The sequence below is a fragment of the Sphaeramia orbicularis genome, chromosome 6 (assembly GCF_902148855.1).
Source record: "Sphaeramia orbicularis chromosome 6, fSphaOr1.1, whole genome shotgun sequence".
Taxonomy (NCBI): Eukaryota; Metazoa; Chordata; class Actinopteri; order Kurtiformes; family Apogonidae; genus Sphaeramia; species Sphaeramia orbicularis.
This window is the reverse complement of record NC_043962.1, coordinates 32574912-32594989: the sequence shown is the minus strand read 5'-3', so window position 1 is coordinate 32594989 and position 20078 is coordinate 32574912. Positions and strand designations below refer to the sequence as shown.

The following is a 20078-nucleotide window of genomic DNA, read 5'->3' as shown; positions in this document are numbered from 1 at the left end:
CTGTCAGTATATGAGTGTCAGTTGTGATTGCGGACTCTTTCTCTGCTAATTAAAGACATCTCAGTCTGAGATATTAGACACTGATACAAAAAAAGGCAAATTACAATAATGTGCATAACTTTGTGCAACTACCAACATTAAACGTCATTATCACTAATAAATCACTGATCTAAGCAATTTCCAGTGAAAATTATCAGAAAAATATGATATTTTGTTTTGTTGTTTTAATATTACTTCAACTTTTCCCTAAAGAATCCATGCACTAAATTTCTTACCAAATATGCATGTGACATTAGGATGGAGAGCAGACTGTAAAAGTTTTTAACCTGATACAAAACTGGCCAAGGTCAGAGGAAGTCTAATACACTCTGGAAGTTCATATTTGAAACATATTCATCCTGTAACAATCTAAATGCCCGAGTGTTCATGTTCTCTCTGATAGCACGCCAGCAGATCCTGGATCAGGATTAGAGAGGGCCGACAGCAGTGTCAGTTTTACCTCGGTGTTATTTTTAACCTGAGAAACAACTGATGCAGCAGATTCAGACCGAACACTCAGACATGCTCAGATGATAATGACATCAGTGTCCTAAAACAGACTGAGGGGTTTCATCAAACAGTCGGCATTTCCCCCCAAAAAATCCTGCAGACAGGAGCTGCTGGAGCAACGAAGGACAAAGATGAAGATTCACAGAAAAACAAACCAAAAAACATAATTTTACTTTTAACTAAGGAGTCCAAAATTAAACCTATACTTTTTTTTTATGAAATCAGAGCCAAAAAAAAAAGGCTGAATGTTACATCTCACCAGTAGATATACTAGGTTAGGATTAGTTACTCTCAGGATGCACTCTGTTGGAATAATCCTGCCATTGGGCTACTATTTCAGTCACTTGATACATAGAACAACCTCCAAGCTGCAACTACACAGTGTTTTTATGTGGTGTTTTCTGTAGTGGGGATTTAGTCAGTTTAATACTATGGCTCCTTTCCCAACATGCAAATGAGCCAAACGAAAAACTTCTCCCAACACTATTTTGAAAAAATACTTTTTGTGAGTCTAAAAGCAGAAGGAGCTGAAATGAGGGGGAAAAAATGCCAGATTTTCAATATACACTCCTACCTTCTGCAGCTGTTTGTCCTGAAAAGTGTTATATAAAGATTGAGAAGATATATGATCTGACACATTCACGCCACTGAGGAAAACCGAGGATAGTTTTCCAAGCATCCTTGTCAAGCATGGAGTAAAGGAGTAGAGTCACGTTTGACTGAATCTAATAAGTGACTGGTTATTAACCCTGCCAATCATATATGAACCCCACCCCCCACTTGTCTGAAAACACCCGTGATCAGGCAAAATCTCCATCACGAGGTAGGTTTTCTACAGTCTGAAAATGGAATCCACAGAAGTTATGCATCACTGTAGCTAGAAAGGTAATCATTCCAACAAATTATCAAGCACTGCCGCTTTAATGCAGCCTAAAACAAGTGGGATTTGTTTAAAGAAATGCAAACTAGCACTAGCAACAACCCAGAGAATTGTTTTTCCTCCATATCCATAATGATAATAGAGTGTGTCAGACCTATCTATAGTGCTGGTTCAGCATTAATGAAGCGTGGAGATAGGTCAGGTTATGCAAGACTAGGTTCAGATCTGTAAATATACAGTAAGTCATAGGGCAGAGCTGTGTGGACTCTTTAGTTTACTATCTAGAAATAAATGCACACATAATCCAAACACCAAACAAGGCTGTCTGTCATTTATGGTGAAAATCGATAATATTTTTTTATCTAGATCAAAAGAGACAGAGTGTTAAAACATTGGATTCGCTCCCTTCCCACTGGGTGTTTCTATGGTTTTGTCCAACATTTCCAGTGCCAGTATTTGACTCCAACATGTCTTGAGGAAATCTTATGCAAACTCAGCTGTCAGTTCCAAACTGTTTAGAAACAGTTTTCCCTCCCAGCATCCGGAGCGCTGCGACTCTCTGCCAGCAGCTTCCTCTATCAAGATAAAAGTTCAGCCTCATAATATTCAATATATCCCCTGTGAGAAAATCATTTCCTGCAGTTTCATCATTTCATTCTCTAACATACAGTGCTGTAAAGGTGAAGGTGAAAACAGTTTCATTTTGTCAACAAGGACTCAGGTTACTGCTGTCTGTGCTTTCCTAATTCTAAGAAGAGAAAGGGTTGCAGAAGAGTGTAAGACTAAACGTAAATAATCAGTGAAATGGGACCTGTTATAACCACAGTGTGCCGTGAGTTTACTGCCATTTTTTCACATACTGGAAAGTCTAGAACAGCAAATGATGTAAGTGTGACAATAACAGTGTTTATTAAAAAAAACACATCAGTGGTATCACATGTAAACCTGCTGTGCTGCTCTCTGTCATGTCTGATCATCTCTTATCTAGATAAACAGATGCCTATAGAGGTCTTGTGTATTGATTCCTGTCCATGCTGCTGATGTTATGTGACTGCAGGACATTTCAGATGACAGCAAACACACTGTGTCATCTCTCTTAGGTTTAATGAACTCATCACACACTGGCTTGAGGCTCTCTGAACATTATTTATCAGCTGTAGAGTTTAGTGCTCTGTTAAATATTAACTGATGGGTCTGAAATCAGATTCTGTTTACTGTGGTGTAATGAATCTTTCATGAATGAAAGAGTGGTAGGTTACAGCAGTTTGAGTCGACAAAGTCCTTGTTGTGAAGGTTTTGTTTGTGGAATTTCTAAAGAAAAGATGGAATTGATTTGGAATGAAGCCTGAATTCACTCTTCATCCCTGCCATGTCAGTGCCTTTCAACAAAGACTGAAACTCCTGACCTGACTGATGAATGTATCCTTTCAGTTTTTGGAGTCATTGAGATTCAGCTGCGTGCTTTCCGTCCACCTCTGTGCTTTAAACTAGTAATATTTTCTCCTCATTTGGCTTGGGGCGACCTATCCCCTCACACCAAATAAAATCTGCTGCCTAAATGACAGCTATGGATGGCAGGCAATAACACTGAGGCCAGTATCGACTTTCTCTCCACAAGTCTGAGGCTCGTGAAGAAGATAAGCAGCAGAGCAAAGCTAATCGCTGCTCACATTCAGAAGCAGTGAAAAGGCGTCTGCAACAGGTTTTATTGCTGTTCATCAACCAAAAAATTACAATCTCAGCAGTGTTTAGCAGCTTCCCTTGGTATTTTGGTGGAACCATTTTTCATTTTTAGATAGTTACAGTTAAAAGATACTTCCACTGGACCAAACATCCAGAATCAGATGAAACAGATATGAACGGTAAGGGCATTGTGTGAGTGTGGATGTGGTGCTGTCCATGGTGCTGAAACAGACCTGTGGAGAAAAACTTCAACAGTGTGAACCTTTCCTGTTCAAGCACTTCTGAACCAATAACACTGTGGAAATTCCACAATTCTGGCTGATATTTTGAAATCTTGTCAATAGCTTAGGGCAGTGGTTCCCAACCTAAATTTCTGGCGACCCCAGACATTCAAAACAGAGACTTTTTTTTTTTTTTGCTAAAATTAATTTGTTTTAGATCATGTAATAGTTTGCTATAATACGTTGCAACTAAACATGAATTTAGATGACATTTAGGTTATATAATGCAAATTTTTATTAGTAAGTTTTAACTTAAAATTTTTTTTATCAATTACCAGAAATTTCAGGTGATCCCATTTGAATTCCAGACGACCCTACGTGGGGTCCCGACCCCAAGGTTAAAAAACACTACATTAACTGCTCCCAATCCCCTTCTTAAGTTGTGTGGTACAGTCTGTTCTTTCTCAAACTGAAAAACTCTTGCACCACAAACATCTGAAACCAGTGTTCAAGGGGTTAAACTGAAATGAGGAGGAAAGAGGGTCTTATTTAGAGGCTCACCTGGGGTGTAGATCCACCAGCAGCACCAAAGTTTGCATTGTAGTAACGTCGATCCTTTTACAGTGAAACCTTGCCACTTTAGTACGTTTTTTTTTTTTTTTTTATCAATTACTAGAAATTTCAGGCGACCCCACATGGGATTCCGACCCGAAGGTTGAAAAACACAGGCTTAGGGCTCAATTAGAACCACTGTTACCGCCTCACATTTCTCATTTGAAGACCCTGTACTCAGACTTTGTCATTGCATATATTGTGGCATGCAAAGCTGGCTATACTATACCTGTACTTGGTTAAACATGATAATTTTGCACAAATGTCCATACTATTTTATATTTTCTTATCCCGCCCCCTGAAGGAGAGGCTAGTTGTCAATACCCCCATTTTGGTTCAGTTTGTTTGTTTCTTTGTTTTTTAACACTCTAGCAGCAAAACTATTGGTTGAATTCATACCAAATTGGGTTTATAGATTGCCAAAGATCCAGCATATATGTGATTACATTTTGGGAAAAGTAGGTCAAAGTTAATTTTTTTAATGAATTTTTAAAATCTTTTTTTTACCTCCATTTTACTGATAATGGGCAAAATTTCAAATGTCTGTAGCAGCAAAACTACTGGTTGAATTCATACCAAATTGGGGTTATAGATTGCTAATGACCCAGAATAGACGTGGTTACATTTTGGAAAAAGTAGGTCTAAGTTCAAATTTTTTATGATTTTTTTTTTTTTTTAATCTTTTTTCTTCTCCCAGTTACTTATACTTGGCGAAATTTCAAATGTCTATAAATACATCAATTTCGTTTCAATTTACTTCAAACTTGGCACATATATAGAGGCAATTGATATGCTGACATCTCCACATGCATAGACATGATGACATCAGCTGGATCGATGCCAAAACAAGCCGCAATACGTGGGAGGGGCGGGGTTTGTTGTAGCTGGCACCACTTGTTAATCTGTTATTTTAAAGCACATTCATCTGGAGACCTCAAAAAATTATCTTGTGACTCTGTTGGGGGTCGGAGCTTCATGGTTGAACATAACTGGTATCCATGGAAAATGCAGTTCTGTACATGAAATTGTGACATAAATCCTAGCAGTATGAAGTAGGCTGATAATAACACTAATAATAGCACTGTTAGCATATTAATATGATAAAGTAGCTCATCAGTTGAGGTCAAAGGAGTTGATTCCCAGCAGAGCTTCTGTGGGTGGATACTGCATGCTAATCTTCTCAGAATGAATATCGAAGACTGTTCATTATGTATGGAGGCAGCGTGACTCTCTCCCAGCGGCCTTAACTCCTCGTTTACCTGTGAATGTGAACGCCTCCTCAGGCTATCAGTGCTGCGTTTAGGGGCCTGTCAGTTCCTCTGATGTGCTGATCAGTCTCTGCTGCGGCTGCCTGTGCACCAGTGGAGGAATGTTGATAGGTACTTTTACTCATGTACTGCATTTTAGAATTTATCATATGTGTAGTTCACTGGAGTATTTCCTCTTTTTTCTGCTATTTTTTTTTCCACAATATTTTTATTGGTATTCAAGTTTTATAATGAAAGGTAAACAAAGTAAATAATAATATACATAAAGAACATGAATCAAAACAACACAAACACTCATACACACATCCATTCACACCAGGTAAACTTGCACCAAATGATATTATTATATTAAAATACAGCAGTCATAATAATAAAAATTAAAACAGTAATAATTTGGATGTCATATCCTTATTTTCCAGATATTTTCCACTATTTTAAACTTCTATTTCACTACACCTCGGAGACAAAAATTGTACTTTTTGCTCAGCTGCATTTGTGAGCTGTAATGAGTGTAACTAAAAACATCTATTGTGGTAAAATATTAATGCTGCAGTGCTATGAATCCTAAAACATTATATGTAATACTTGATTTAATAGAGACAATTTGACAGCAAAATGACTACTTTTGATTTTCACACTTTAAGTTAATGCTCTTAACAATACTAGAGGAGTATTTTCGATGTCTGGCATTAGCATTTAAAATGATTATTGATAACTCTTCACAGCAGATGGAAGTCATGAACCAGAATGCATTCATGGCTACGTCTCCACAGACTGCATAATTCATATTCATCTGGATAAAGTGTAAAACTCAATGTCAATATCGGTCAAAATAACACTGTTGTACAGTCTTTAAATACTTTGCAGGCTGATCATTTACATCACAGGTGTCAAACATGTGGCCTGGGGGCCAAATCTGGCCCGCCAAAGGGTCCAATCCGGCCCGTAGGATGAATTTTTGAAATGCAAAAATTACACTGAAGATATTAACAATCAATGGTGTCAAAATGTCAAAATCATTTTAATTCAGGTTCCACATACAGACACATACAGTCCAATTAGATTTCAAGTGGGTCAGACCAGTAAAATATTATCATAATAACTTATAAATAATGACAACCCCAAATTTTCTCTTTGTTTTTGGTGTAAAGAAATAAAATTACATGAAAATGTTCACATTACCAAACGATACTTTTACAATAAATGTGAATAACCTGAACAAATATGAACAAATGGAAATGTCCTAAGAAAAGTAAATGCAGTTTTACCAATATTCTGCCTGTTCCTAAATGTTTTGTGCGATTGTAACGCACATGTGTAAATGATAAACTGATAAACCGAGGCATAAAATTGTTAAAATAGCACTTGTTTTTCTTAAGACAATTCAAGTTGTTCATGTTATTCAGATTTTTAAGGAAACTTTGTAGATGTAAACCTGATCATAATAGAATTTTACTTTTTTCACTGTTTTTATTTTACTGGTCTGGCCCTCTTGAGATCAAATTGGGCTGAATGTGGCCCCTGAACTAAAATGAGTTCGACCCCCCTGATTTACATTATAGCTCTATTTTTAGACAGAAAACAGTCACAGTAAAACTATAAATCACCTTCTTTGACTCTGCTGTTTCTTACTGGTTTTCATTGTCATTAGTTTTCAACATCATAGATCACCAGCAGAATGATTCATTCCTCCCTCTAGTGGTCACATACATTCACAGAGACACTTTGGCAGATGAGTGTGAGGAAATTCTGTGTTCATCTGTGCAGTAAAATCCCTTGACATGTTGTCCTCTAAAGACTCAAGTTATTTTTGGATTATTACAAAGCAGAAATACTACATATAGCCCTTTCAACTAAAGGAGGTGAACTCTTCTTTTACTCCATGGTACTGTGTCAGCACTCAGCCATCCTGTGCCTCTGCTGTAAATGTAAGAGAAGTGAGGCTCCAGCTGGTGTTTAACCACCTGACCCACAACAGTAGCTGAATGCTTCTTTTATGGAGGTGCAAGACTACGGTCAAATGCAACTTGAACCATACATATTAGGTGATTCCTTCACATTGAATGATCTTTTTAAAAAAATGCAGAACATTTTTAGACCGGTTTTAAATGATATGTATTCAGACTGTAATGTCTGCATTTGTTCAGGTGTGTTTTACATGTGTTCACATCACTTAAGGTTATTACATAGACAAATCTGCTCTCTGTCCCAGGGCTGATAGAAAAGAATTAGTCATAATTTTCCTAATAATTTCCCATAATTTTTTCATAATTTTTCATAGTCATTTTCCGTCTCACATCTCTGGTTTAGGAGTTCTCACAGTTTGTTCTCAAACGTTTTTCTCAAGTGGTGTCCGAGAACTATTGTGTGACTGGTCAGAAATTTGAAGTGGGCGTGGCCAATGCAGAAAAGCTGAGGTGTTCCCATGAGTTCTGGATTGTAGTTTCTCATGAAGTATCCACCAGTGACTGAAATCATTTACTGATATAAAATGTTAGATAACTGTTGATCCACTGAACCTATTAATACATGTAAATAACTGATGTAAAATGCAGTTTGTCATCTTTTCATGGTCATCAGAAATGACCCATTTGGACGTTCAGAGGTTCTATCGTGAACATGGAAACACTGTTATCTTCTACAACAGGGGTGTCAAACTCATTTTAGTTCAGGGGCCACATGCAGCCTAATACGATATAAAGTGGGCCGGACCAGTAAAATAATATAAGTAATAGGATAATAACTTTTGAGTGAAAAAAGTAAAATTCCGTATAAAAATGTTTACATCTACGAATTGTACTCAAATATAACCTGAACAAACATGAACAACTTGTAAATTCTTAAGAAAAATAAGTGCAATGTTAACAATATTTCGCCTTAGTTTATTATTTATACATGTGAATTACAATTTAGAGATCACAGTGGATCTAAAAATACACAAAACAGTTAATAACAGGGAGAATATTGTTAAAATTCCATGTACTTCTCTTAAGAGATTTCAGATATTCACATTTTTTTGTAAAAGGCTAGTCTGTAAATGTAAATATTCTTGTGTAATGTAACTTTTTTACACTAAAACAAAGAGAAAATTTGCAGTTTTCATAATGTATAGGTTATTATGGTAGTATTTTACTGGTCTGATCATTTTTAGGTTGAAATGACCTAAAATGATTTTAACATCCTTGATCCTTGTTAATATCTTCAGTGTCATTTTTGCATTTCACAAATTCATCCCAGGGGTGGGATTGAACCCTTTGGCGGGCCGGTTTTGGCCCCCGGGCCACATGTTTGACACCTGTGTTCTACAACATTTATTCACCAGTAAAACCCATTGAGTTGGATCAATGATGGTGGTCGGAGCTGCTTATTTTATGTTCAGTGATATATTTTGCAGAAAAAAGTCACCTTCTCTTCAGTTTTCTCTATTTTTGATGTAATAACCCTTAACTTTAATCTAAGCTTTCATGAACATCTACATGATCAGTGAATTAAATATAGGAAAATGTCTGATTTTCACTTAAAATGCAAAATACAGAGCATAATTCTAGAATAAATAGTGGTAAGTCACTTGAGAAAGGTTAAAAATAGAGAAAAAAAATCATTTGAGAACTGCCACAGAAGCAGCACTGGGTCTTTATGGGTTAATGTCCTGATCAGAACTAACTTCTGCAGAGTATGTCATAACCTTTAACATTTGTGTGTGGATTTCAGCATGTGTTTGTGGCTACCCCATTTACAGATAATATAATAAACATTCATAATCATCTGAGACCGGCTCATGGCACATATCAGTTTAGTGTCCACTGAACTAGATGACATCTAAGTGTAAAAAAAAATTGGATGGGTCACGTCTGTCCTCAGATTTGCAGTTGACCAGGTCTGCAGCTGTTCTCAGATCAGTGCTGAGCTTTAAACCAGCTCTGCTTTGATCAGGCAGGAGGGCAGAGTCCAGGTCACAGAGACACCAAGCTGTACGGTCACAGCGCTCAGCCTCCCATTAACCTCCTCCACCTTCACTTCCACCTTAAACTCTACCTTTAAAGAGATTAAAAGTTAGGTTCCAAAATTGAGTGAAACTAAAATTATGTGCACAAAATTCCAAAGTACGTAGATTTCTTTTTTTTTTTCTTTTTTTTTTTTTTTTAAATCATTTGATTTACGGGTTTTCCACCAAGGCCAGTTGCCCACTCTTCTTCTCAATCTGCAGTATTATCAAAGCACAATCATATTATGATGTCTTTGTGTTTTTTCCTCCGCTTCATCAGTCAGTGACAAAAGCTAGTTTTGCTGATTGTTACCATGGTAACAAAGGTTTCAGTTGTAATTTGCCAGGTGATGCCAACGGATAGTGGACAGGTTTGTGGGAAAGACCACAAACCCCTTTGGTGGTAGAGATAAAAAACAAAAAAACATGTTTTAATGTTGCCTATTAGTTTGTCATTAACAATAATTCTAAAGTGGAATCTACCCTATGCTTTAAAGAAGAGTAGGATTATTTCTGTCAAACATCTTCTGACTTCTCCAACCTCCAAACAGCTGCTGCTGTGTTGGAATGGCTACATAAATCACTTCAGTGCCTGTTTTTTTTCTCTCAGGCCCACAAATGGCGTCATGCTCGGCTGTCTGTCGTACATTTTCATAATGATTCCTTGAAGCATTGCAGGAGTCACCACCATCGTTGTCGTGGGCTCTTTGGAGGGAAAGTTGCCATCTGTCCGCTCGTTTCTTCCTCCTTTTCTTTTCTCTCTGTCCCAGTGTCTGAGCGGAGCCCCACCGAGGATTCCCTGCTGTCACTCAGCAAGAGAGCCATTAGCAAGGGTTTCAGCTTACGTGAGATGGTTGCTATAGTGATGAGGGTTGCAGGCAATGGTGCATGTTGGGAGAGTGTGCCCAGGTGTGTTGTGACAGATGCTGGAGGCGGGGACAGGAAACAGAATTGTTCTGCCTGGTTAACTGTGCATGGCGTGTGTGAGGGAGTGCAGGTGGTGGAGCGAGTTCACGTCAGACTACTCTCTCTCTCTCTCTCTGATAGCTGAGCTGTTACCTCCTGCAGCAGACAGCTTGTCTGACCGACTTTTTATGGCAGCAAATACACAAATGCTTGTTGTCACTGCTGAACACACCTGTTTACCCAGAAATGAGCTGCAAGTGTCCTTGGTGGAGGGTCATAAGGGCAGGGCTGCCAGAGCACACAGGAATGATGTTCTCCCCCTTCTGGTCTCCAAGTATATAAATGGAACATTCCTAGTTCATATAGTTTAGCAGAAAACAACAGGCAAGGGACATTTATTTGTATAGCACAATTCATACACAGGTCAATTCACAGAGCTTTACAAAAATGGAAAAGAGACAAATTAAAAACACATAATTATAATTAAAATATAATGAATAAAACAGATAATCAAATAAAATAAAGTAAAAGAGCAGAGTGCAGATAGAACCCTTTCAGTTGTTCTATGCACAGTTGAACAGAGCTGTTTTCAGCCTGGACTTACACATTGTCACAGTAGAGGCCTGTCTCACATCATCAGGACGACTGTTCCAGAGTTTAGCTGCATAGAACTGAAACACAGCTTCACCATGTTTAGTCCTGACTCTGGACACCAGCAAAAGACCAGTCCCTAAAGTCCTCAGGGTCCAAGACGGTTCATATGGGACCAACATGTCACAGATGTACTTTGGTGTTAGACAAAAGTCCCAGTCATCAGTGAAGCCTATGCAGGATTATTCTGCATACATTCAGTAAGATGCAGAAGACATCCTTTAATGCAAAGTTCAAAGTGTCTAATATCTTATGAGTGGTACAGAGAATTAAATGATTTTTTTTCAATCCCTTCATTGTCTCCTATAGTGTCTGCTGAAAATGAGAGAAGCCCTTGTCATTAAGGAAACACTAATAATAGTCCATAGTCAGACATAGCAGGTGATCTTCCATAAAAGAAGTCAGTTCTCAGATACAGTCAGAAGTCTTCTTTCATTATTCTGATGGTTTTGATCTTGTTTGGAATGAAATCATTCAAAACAATGTAAAAAGTAAAACCTGTTATATCCTTGGCATTATTTAATACTATAATATTAACGTAATTATATGAAATATGTAGGAAATATGTAGAAACACACACACACACATAACCTGAATTGTACACAGATCATAAGTGGTACTGAAGTTAGATATATGCCTAACAGTGCAATACTACGAAGCTCTCAGGGATCACAGTTCCAGCTGACTCCTGTACAAAATTTCTCTCAATAATGGTACTTTTTCCAAGAGTTTCAGAGTCCTCTCTAACAGTTGCTTCGTTCCCTCTCAGCCCAGCAGGCTCACAGACTTGATGAGATGGCGTGATAGCAAGTCTGCAAGGGCTCGGTTCACAAATCTGGAAAGTGTTTCAACATGACAACAGGCTCATACAAACAGATTTGTTGTTAAATGCCACGTACAAATGATAATTGTGAAGAGAAGATTTTGTGGTGTTAACTAAATTTCTAGACTTTACAAGACACTGTTCGGTTTGATTTAAGGTCTGTATTCATTATTTTGTCCTCTGGCTCCTATCACAGTTAATAAGACATTGGTTTCTCGCTGATGGAGGTCATATTGACAGCACACAATGGACTGATGTTTAGATGTTTTAATTGATTTGTACTGTCTTGTTAATGGCCATCCTATAATCTTCCCCCCTCTTTCCTCTCCTCAGATGTACATTCAGACGGCTACGTTGACTGTCTCCCTCAGCCTCAGCGCCTCTGTGTCTTTGGGAATGCTCTACATGCCGAAGGTCTACATCATTATTTTCCACCCTGAGCAGAATGTCCCGAAACGAAAACGCAGCTTCAAGGCCATCGTCACTGCTGCCACTATGACCAGTAAGCTGTCACACCTGGCTGCCGAGCGGCCCAACGGAGAAGTAAAGACTGAGCTGTGCGAGGGCGTGGAGGCCAGTGGTAAGTGACGAGGAGTTTCTTAAATAATTTCTCTGACTCAAGTGTATTTAATTTCTCAGTAGAAGTGGTAACTTTTAAGACTTTTTTTTCAAAGCCGTCTGGGACAGTTCACCTTAAAGAGAGTAAAAAAAGTTTCCAAACGAGTGTGTCTCCCACTCTGTAGCTTGACTATGTTTTCATTTCATTTCACGTTTACTTCAAACCTGCTACCACATTTAAACACTTAACAGATGACAACTGGACAACACATGGTTTGAAAAGGGGATGGAAGAAGCATTGCTTTTAAAATTCCAACCCCTCACACCACACAACCCATCACAACATTTCACTACACCAATACAAAACAGTACAGAACATTATAGAACAATACAGAACATTACAATAACACATCCTCACAAGACAGGAACATAAACAGACCCAGACCCACTCTGACCCCATACCCACTCCCCCTAATGGCACCCACACTGTTTAGAGCATCAGTGTCATTGCATCTCCTCCAAGTACTTCTTCATTGTTTGTTTTTTAAACATTCTTTTAAACTGAAAAATATTTGCACACTCTTTTTATTCATCTGCTAAACCATTCCATAGTACTACTCCCCTCAGATGCACATTGATTTTAAAGTAGTTCTTACCTTTGGTTGGCACAATTTATTAATACCTCGGAGATTGAATTTATGTTGAGAATCTCTGTCTTTAAATAATTTTTTGAACATTACCTGGAAGACATTTTGTTGACGCCCTAAACATGAGTTGTGCTGTTTTGTAATTCACCAAATCTATTAATTTTAAGTCTACTGACTGGAGAAACAGTGGGTTGGTGTGGTCATTATAATGAGCTTTATGAACCGTTCTAATAGTTTTTTTTTAATGGCAAATCAATGGCAATAAATTTGTCTTATAACAATTCCCCCAGTTCAGTGAAAGAAGCCGTATTTAGTCAACCAGTCAGCAGCTAGGTAGTTACAAGCACAGATCCCATGTGTTTGCCAGGTTGCTCCTCCTTTCCTTATGTCAAAGTGTTTTGAATAAATTGGTTTACTATACAGTCTATTTCACTGCAAAATACCAAGGTTAACATCATGAACATTTAAGGTTCGGGGGGTAAATGGGGGGCTAAGTGCCTTGCTCAAGGGCACATCAGCCAACAAATTTTTGTCTGCCAGTCTGGGGAATCGAACTGGCAACCCTTTGGTCACAGGCCAGCTCCAGCCTTCTCGGCCCCCATGCAACAACATGCAAATTAATACATATTTTCATACCTTTTTTGAGCATGCTGTAGCTTCTTTCTGTTTAAAATACACAGCCTGACTAAAAAAAAAACAACCCAGTCACCACCTGGGCTTAGCAAAGCAAATATTTCAGATCCTTCCATTGGATAAATCCTGCAATAGTTATGTCTCACCTGCAACACGATATTGAAGCCCAGGTGATGTGGTTAGTAGGTTCTCATGTCTTAAACAGCCATCAGTTTAGGGCACAAGGGTTAGGAGGCAGGATTCACAAGGCTCATCAGGCTTGTAAAGGAGTAGTTCAGGGACCGTGAGACACAATTTTCACACAGGGATGGACCACCACAGAGTCCAGACCTGAACCACATGGAAATTTTGTTAATTTTATTTATTAGTTTATGTGACAGGGACAATGTACATTCATCAACATTACTGTAAATGAACCATCTGTTGTCCCTGGACAGATGTTAGAGAGTCACCCTAAAAGCACCATTAATACAATATAAATCACATTCATAAAACTGTATAAATCACATTTATAAAACTGTATAAATCACGTTCATAAAACTGTATAAATCACATTCATAAAATTTGATGTGCTGAAGAAAACTTTACACAGTTTTCCAACTCTCATATCAATACAAGATCTTGGCCTGACATTAAGTCTGGACAGAAATCCATGCTGTGAAATTGTATATAGACATATGGCAGCATGCATTTAAAGCAAAAGTGTTTCATTTTGGCCAAGCTTTGTAGTTAGTAACACTGTCCACAACTCTATGAAATGTGCAGTGTGCAAAAATGAAGTCAGAACATCAGACGAGAACAGAGGACAACTTGATTTTGTGTTTTATGTGTAGATGTGTTTGTGAAAGAATGCTTTGATAGTGTTGGAAATAAAAACATAAATGTAGCTTGTGCAGCAGATGAGACGATTTACCCAAACAAGCTTTATTTTCCACTCATGTAATTTCCATAAGTGTAAACTTTGAGCTTTCGTTCTACCTTCACTCAACAGGATGAAAGAGAAGTTCAGTCGTGTGTAATATAGAGAAAGTAAAATTGATGGGGAGTTGATGCTTGTTAGCTAAAGCAGATCTGAGATCAGTCAGCACATCTCTGATGAGTAAACAAACCGCCGTCTTCGACTTTTCTGCTGACGGGGCAAGAAGCAGCTTTGAAGTTTGATTGTGAGCGTAAGCAATTTGGCTTCATCACAGCTGCTTTCAGGTGACGTCTGAACAAACTTCCTGTAAATTCTTGTTAGAGCAGAGAGCCTTCAGTCCGGCCTTCACCTCAGTACAACAAGTATCAAAGACGCTAACAGTCTCTGCTTTATCTCGACCTACAGGAGCTTTACTTATTTTAATATGAACACAAGTTTTAGCAAGTAATGCCTTTTTTTGGCTGATACAGTAGACTGCCTGGGTGCTGTTTACATATTTATGGCTCTGCAGATATCCAATATGAAATGCAAAGAGTGCAACCAAATGTAACGAATTTAAAATATTTTATTCTTCGGCCAAAAGTTTTGGCAGTGACCCAAACTGACTCTTACATACATGTCATTTATTTGGTGCTAAGACTGTTTGAAACATACTGTAGAAAATGCTTAGAATTGTTCTTCACTGTTGACGGGAAATGCATGAAAAAAATCTAAAAGAAACTCAAACAGCAAAACTTGCCAAAACAAAATTGTCATTTGCTAAAACATTTGGTCACGACTGTATTCACTCACATTAAACGTTTGTCAAAAGAGACATTTCAAGGCCAGTTGCTCTGTTTCTAATCAACCGATAAAGAAACTAAATTAGATTTTATAATTAAAAATGAAAAAGGATCGTTTCTGCTCTGTCGTTTACAAAAGAAACACACCAAACATACAAATAACAGGCTAACAACTCAAATGTTCAAAATATTCTTTTCAGTATGCGTTAATTTCTTGACATTTTATTGGAGACTTATCATAGAGAGAGGTGGGAAGCAAGGTTGTTATCGTTAACGAAAACTAACCAAATGACGAAAACTAGAATTGTAAAAACATTTTCATTAACTGAAATAAATAAAAACTATAATTAAAAGAAAAAAAACAATAACTAACTGAAACTGTATTGTGTGTTTACAAAACTAACTAAAACGTATAAAAATTATGGATAAAATTCCCTTCGTTTTCGTCTTTGTCAATGTCGGATTGATATGAAATCGATTTATTTCCCTCAAGCAATTTTAGCTACTGGCACCATATGATATTTAACAGTCCATCACTTCTTGCCACTTGTCTTTTACACTCGTCTTCTCGTCTCCACTCTACCGGGAAACATGAAACTAAAGTTGGGAGAAAGCAGCAGCGTCCTGTCTGGGATTTATATGAATTCGATGGCAAAGAAGATAAAAGATATAAAAAAAATAACTAAACTAAAACTAAGCCTTTCGAAAATAACGAAAACTAATAAAAACTAGCAAACCTGCTCTAAAAACTAATTAAAACTAACTGAATTAGAGAAAAAAAGGTCAAAACTAAATAAAACTAAACTATAATGAAAAATCCAAAACTATTAGAACCTTGGTGGGAAGCAGAGGGACAAAAGGGGAAAAAGTGCAGAGGCCGGATTATAACCCAGGACACTGGGGTATGTTGTACAGACCCAGGAGAAAGCTCTATTTGCCCAAAATGAATCCAGTGTGAAAATATCTTGTATAGTACAAGAATCTTTGCTCTGTTAATAAGATCTCATGGTGAATAGAGGGCGTTGGTGTCTGCTGCTCTAGACTTTGAGTGACAGCTTTGTATGACAGCTGACTTTCCTCCCCTTGAACCCATAAAGACCCAAACAGCCACCGATGACACCAACCATCTACTGGTCTAAACTGTTTAATACCTGTTGATCCACTAATCCTATCAATGCATGTAAATAATTGGTGTAAACTGCAGTTTGTCATCTTTTCATGGTCATCAGATATGACCCATTTGGACATTCAGAGACTCCATAGTTACTGTGGAAACACCGTCATCTTCTACAACATTATTCACCAGTAAAACCCATTGAGTTGGATCAATGACAGTGGGTGGAGACATGTTTTTACATTCAGTTAGCAATATCTTTGCTGAAAAAGTAAGTTTTTCATCATTTTTCTCTGTTTTGATATAATTAACTTTTAATTTACTCTGAGTTTTCATGAACATCTACATCACAGTTGTCAAACATGTGGCCCGTGGGCCAAAACTGGCCCTCCAAAGGTTCCAATCTGACCCGCGGCATGATTTTATGGAGTGCAAAAATTACACTGAAGATATGAACAGTCAAGGGTGTTGAACTGGTTTGAGCCCAGTGTGATCTAAAGTAAAATAATAGTCTAATAACCTTTACAATAAAATGTGAACAACCTGAAAATGAAGTACAATTTTAACAATATTCTGTCTGTTACGACATGTTTTCTGGATTTGCAGATCCGATTTGTGAGTTGTGTTAATAAGTTGACACATAATATTGTAGACATTCTTATTTTAGTTACACATTCCAAACTTCAAAATTTCAACAATATTATGTTTGTGTAACACTGTGTGTAATGCACATGTACAAGTGATAAGTTGAGGCATAATATTGTTAAAATGGAACTTATTTTTCTTAAGAAATTACTTTTTTTTCTGGTTATTCACACCTTTTTGGTGAAAAGATAGTTTGTAAATGTAAATATTTTCATAATTTAATGTTTTTATTGCACTAAAATGAAGAGAAAAACTTGGAGTTGTCATTATTTATAGGTTTTTATGCTATTATTTTAATAGTCAGGCCCACTTGAGATCGAATTAGGCTGAATTTGGCCCCTGAACTAAAATGAGTTTGACACCCCTGATCTACATGATCTGTGAATTAAATATAGGAAAATTCATGGTTTACACCAAAAATGCAAAGTACAGAGGATGATATTTTTTTTAAGAAATGGTGATGAATCAGTTAAGAAAGGTAAAAATAGAAAAAAAAATCATTTGGGAACTACCACAGAAGTAGCACTTTATGGGTTAATTTGATAAAACACATTTTTTCCTGACACCCACTGTAGTTGTGTTTAACTGGTTAGACTAACACCCTGCCACACCGGTAAATGATTTTGTTAAGAATGAGTGATTAAGTGTTCCAAGCCAGTGTTAGATTAGCTTAGCTATGACCCTTGCAGATAACCCATTATGGCTGAAATTGCTTTTAAATAGCAGTTTAGAAGCCAACAGGTGATATCAGGCTCCAGAGCTCTGACACACACATGCAAACTTTGAATTGCACGCTGTTGCCCATCAAGTTACAATAATTTCTTTCAGACATATTCCCTTTTTTATTCCTACTTAGACACATCAGATTACATATTGGGTCATAGTTGCACTGTATTTATCAAAAATAAATCACATGGTCACAATAATTTCATGAGAAGAGGTGAAGCTATTTTATTCCAACTTGTGGCCATCAGTGGTCGCTTTTCCAATGGACATCTGCGACAAACTTTACCGATATTTACTAAATGTCAAAAAAACAGAAGTGTGTAATGTCGGTTTTTCCATGCAATCACAAATGCGATGATTTGTTTATTTATTATCGCAAGATGACGCGAGAAGTCACTCCACAAACATGGAACTTAAATATGGTGTTGATTTACAGATATATTCATTATTATTATTATATTACCCCTCTGTCCCGTTCTAAATTAAAAAATGATTTGGTTTCCTTGTGTGTCCACACATACTGCGACATGTTTCGTTTAAAACTCTTCTTCTTCACTTGTTGTACCGTCTGTCAACATCCTTTGTTTTTTTATTCACATGACTCTAGTTGCAGAAAAAGGCCTGAAAAACCACCTCTTCCCAACGCAAAAACTTTTAATCGAAAAACAAGAGTTTAGGCGCAATTGTCATTTTTCCATTTGGTACATTTTTATGTGCAAGTTATATTTGCACAATTTGAAGGTCAAAGGAAAAGCGACTATTGTGTTATAGTTTGACTTCTGAACAGGTGTTTACCAGCTCACTTAACCCACCTGTTTTTCTTTTTTTTCTTCTTTGACAGCACCGCCAACCAAAACTACCTACGTCAGTTACACCAATCATGCCATGTGAGTAAACAGCGCCTCCTGAACAAGGATATATGAGGATGTCCCTGGACGGATTTTTTTTTTTCAAAGATGTTGGACCATGTGACCAAACACAATGTTTGACAAACCGAACCAACATGTCTGAGCTATTTTTATGTTTACAGACTGCAAGGAAGGATCAAGTCAACTGAAAAAAACTTGAAGAGGATGCTAACGTAAAGGAAAAAAAATGGAAAAACCTAAAAAAGAAAAATTGGGAACCAACCATGTTTGTTGTTATTCTAACTGTATGTAAAAAAAAAAAAAAATTGTGGTTGTGAAAATTTCTGGTTCTTGTCTCATGTCGTCCGTCTTTCGACTTGCATTATGAGATGAGTCCATCGTAAGCTCTGCTAACTGAGTGTTAGCTTTTGGTTGTGAAATGGTTGAAATGAAGCATGCCCGTTTTTATACAAATGATCTATTTATAATAAAGGAATGTTTCACAAAACAGTGCCACATTTGGGTCTTCGTGAGGAGTTGAAGAGTTTGGGTTGTTGCCTTTTGTACAGATACAGCTGATTTTTTTTACATAAAAGTCTGGTAGTCAAAGCTCACGTAGGAGCTTTCATTAGTTTCCATCCAATTTACTGTAGAATCTACAAATCTGAAAACCAAATTTTCTGAAAATTTGCAAAAGAAAATGATAATGAATGCAGATTTTCATCCACTGCTGTTATGTTTATAAGAACTGAATGCATTGAAATGAACTTTCTTCAACAATTTCCTTGTTAAACCAATGGAAGATCTTGTCCTGTCTGATTGATTGCTGGAAAAGGTTTAAGTGACAACACATGCACAGAGAAATTCACATCTAGAGGGCAAACCAAGCCTGTCTTCTCCTGAAAATCAGCTATTACCACATTCATTTAGCCAGAACGCATATTGATGATTAGAAATTGTATGCAGTCACGTGAGGCCAGAAACCAAAAACAGGGTTTCTGCGTGTTATTTACCCAGGGTCATTAAAAAGCAGTCATTAAATAGATTTTGTGAAAATTAAGGCCATAAACGGCATTAAAAAGCATTAAATTCAATGTCCAGAGGCATTAAAAAATTAAATGCACTTGATGGAAAAAAGCACGATTTATTTTGATTATATAAACATTTAATAATTTTGATTGGAAGTATAATGTGATGATTGACAGGCAGAACCCTTTAATTGGCTGTTGTTTATGGTCGATACATGAAGTCACAACACCGGATGCTTGAAATGCGATGTGCTGTGAGCGTGTTCATGCCGTGGCGAAAGAGCAGAGGGAATATTAGCAAATGTCAGAAAAATAGAAAAATGCAAGTTTCAGCAGAAGTGGTTGAAGGAGGAACTATTCAGAACCTGGTTAAAGCCTGTACAGATTTCCTTTTTTTTATTTGTCAGACAGATTGCAAAAGTTAAATCTTTTACCTTGACAAAATACCCACAGAAAAACACAACGTCTTCTAGGAAATACCCTGCCTGTCATGTAATAAGACCTACGTTGGAGAAACAGGAAAAGCATTTGGCACAAGGAAAAATGGGCACAGAAAAGAATGTGAAAAAGACATCAGCAAAACAAACACGCTAAACCAAA

The 20078-nt window shown here is 37.2% G+C and overlaps 1 protein-coding gene across 2 annotated transcripts in view; it reads left to right on the top strand.

The window, feature by feature from the left end:
* Positions 1-18966, top strand: part of grm8b (glutamate receptor, metabotropic 8b) — a 212384-nt gene extending 193418 nt beyond the window's left edge. For both annotated transcript variants that reach the window (XM_030137259.1, XM_030137260.1), the window contains exons 10-11: positions 11912-12158; positions 18444-18966. In XM_030137259.1, the coding sequence (XP_029993119.1) occupies positions 11912-12158; positions 18444-18493 (297 nt within the window). In that variant the 3' untranslated portion in view covers positions 18494-18966. The remainder of the gene's footprint in view (positions 1-11911; positions 12159-18443) is intronic.
* The last annotated feature ends 1112 nt before the right edge of the window (positions 18967-20078 follow it).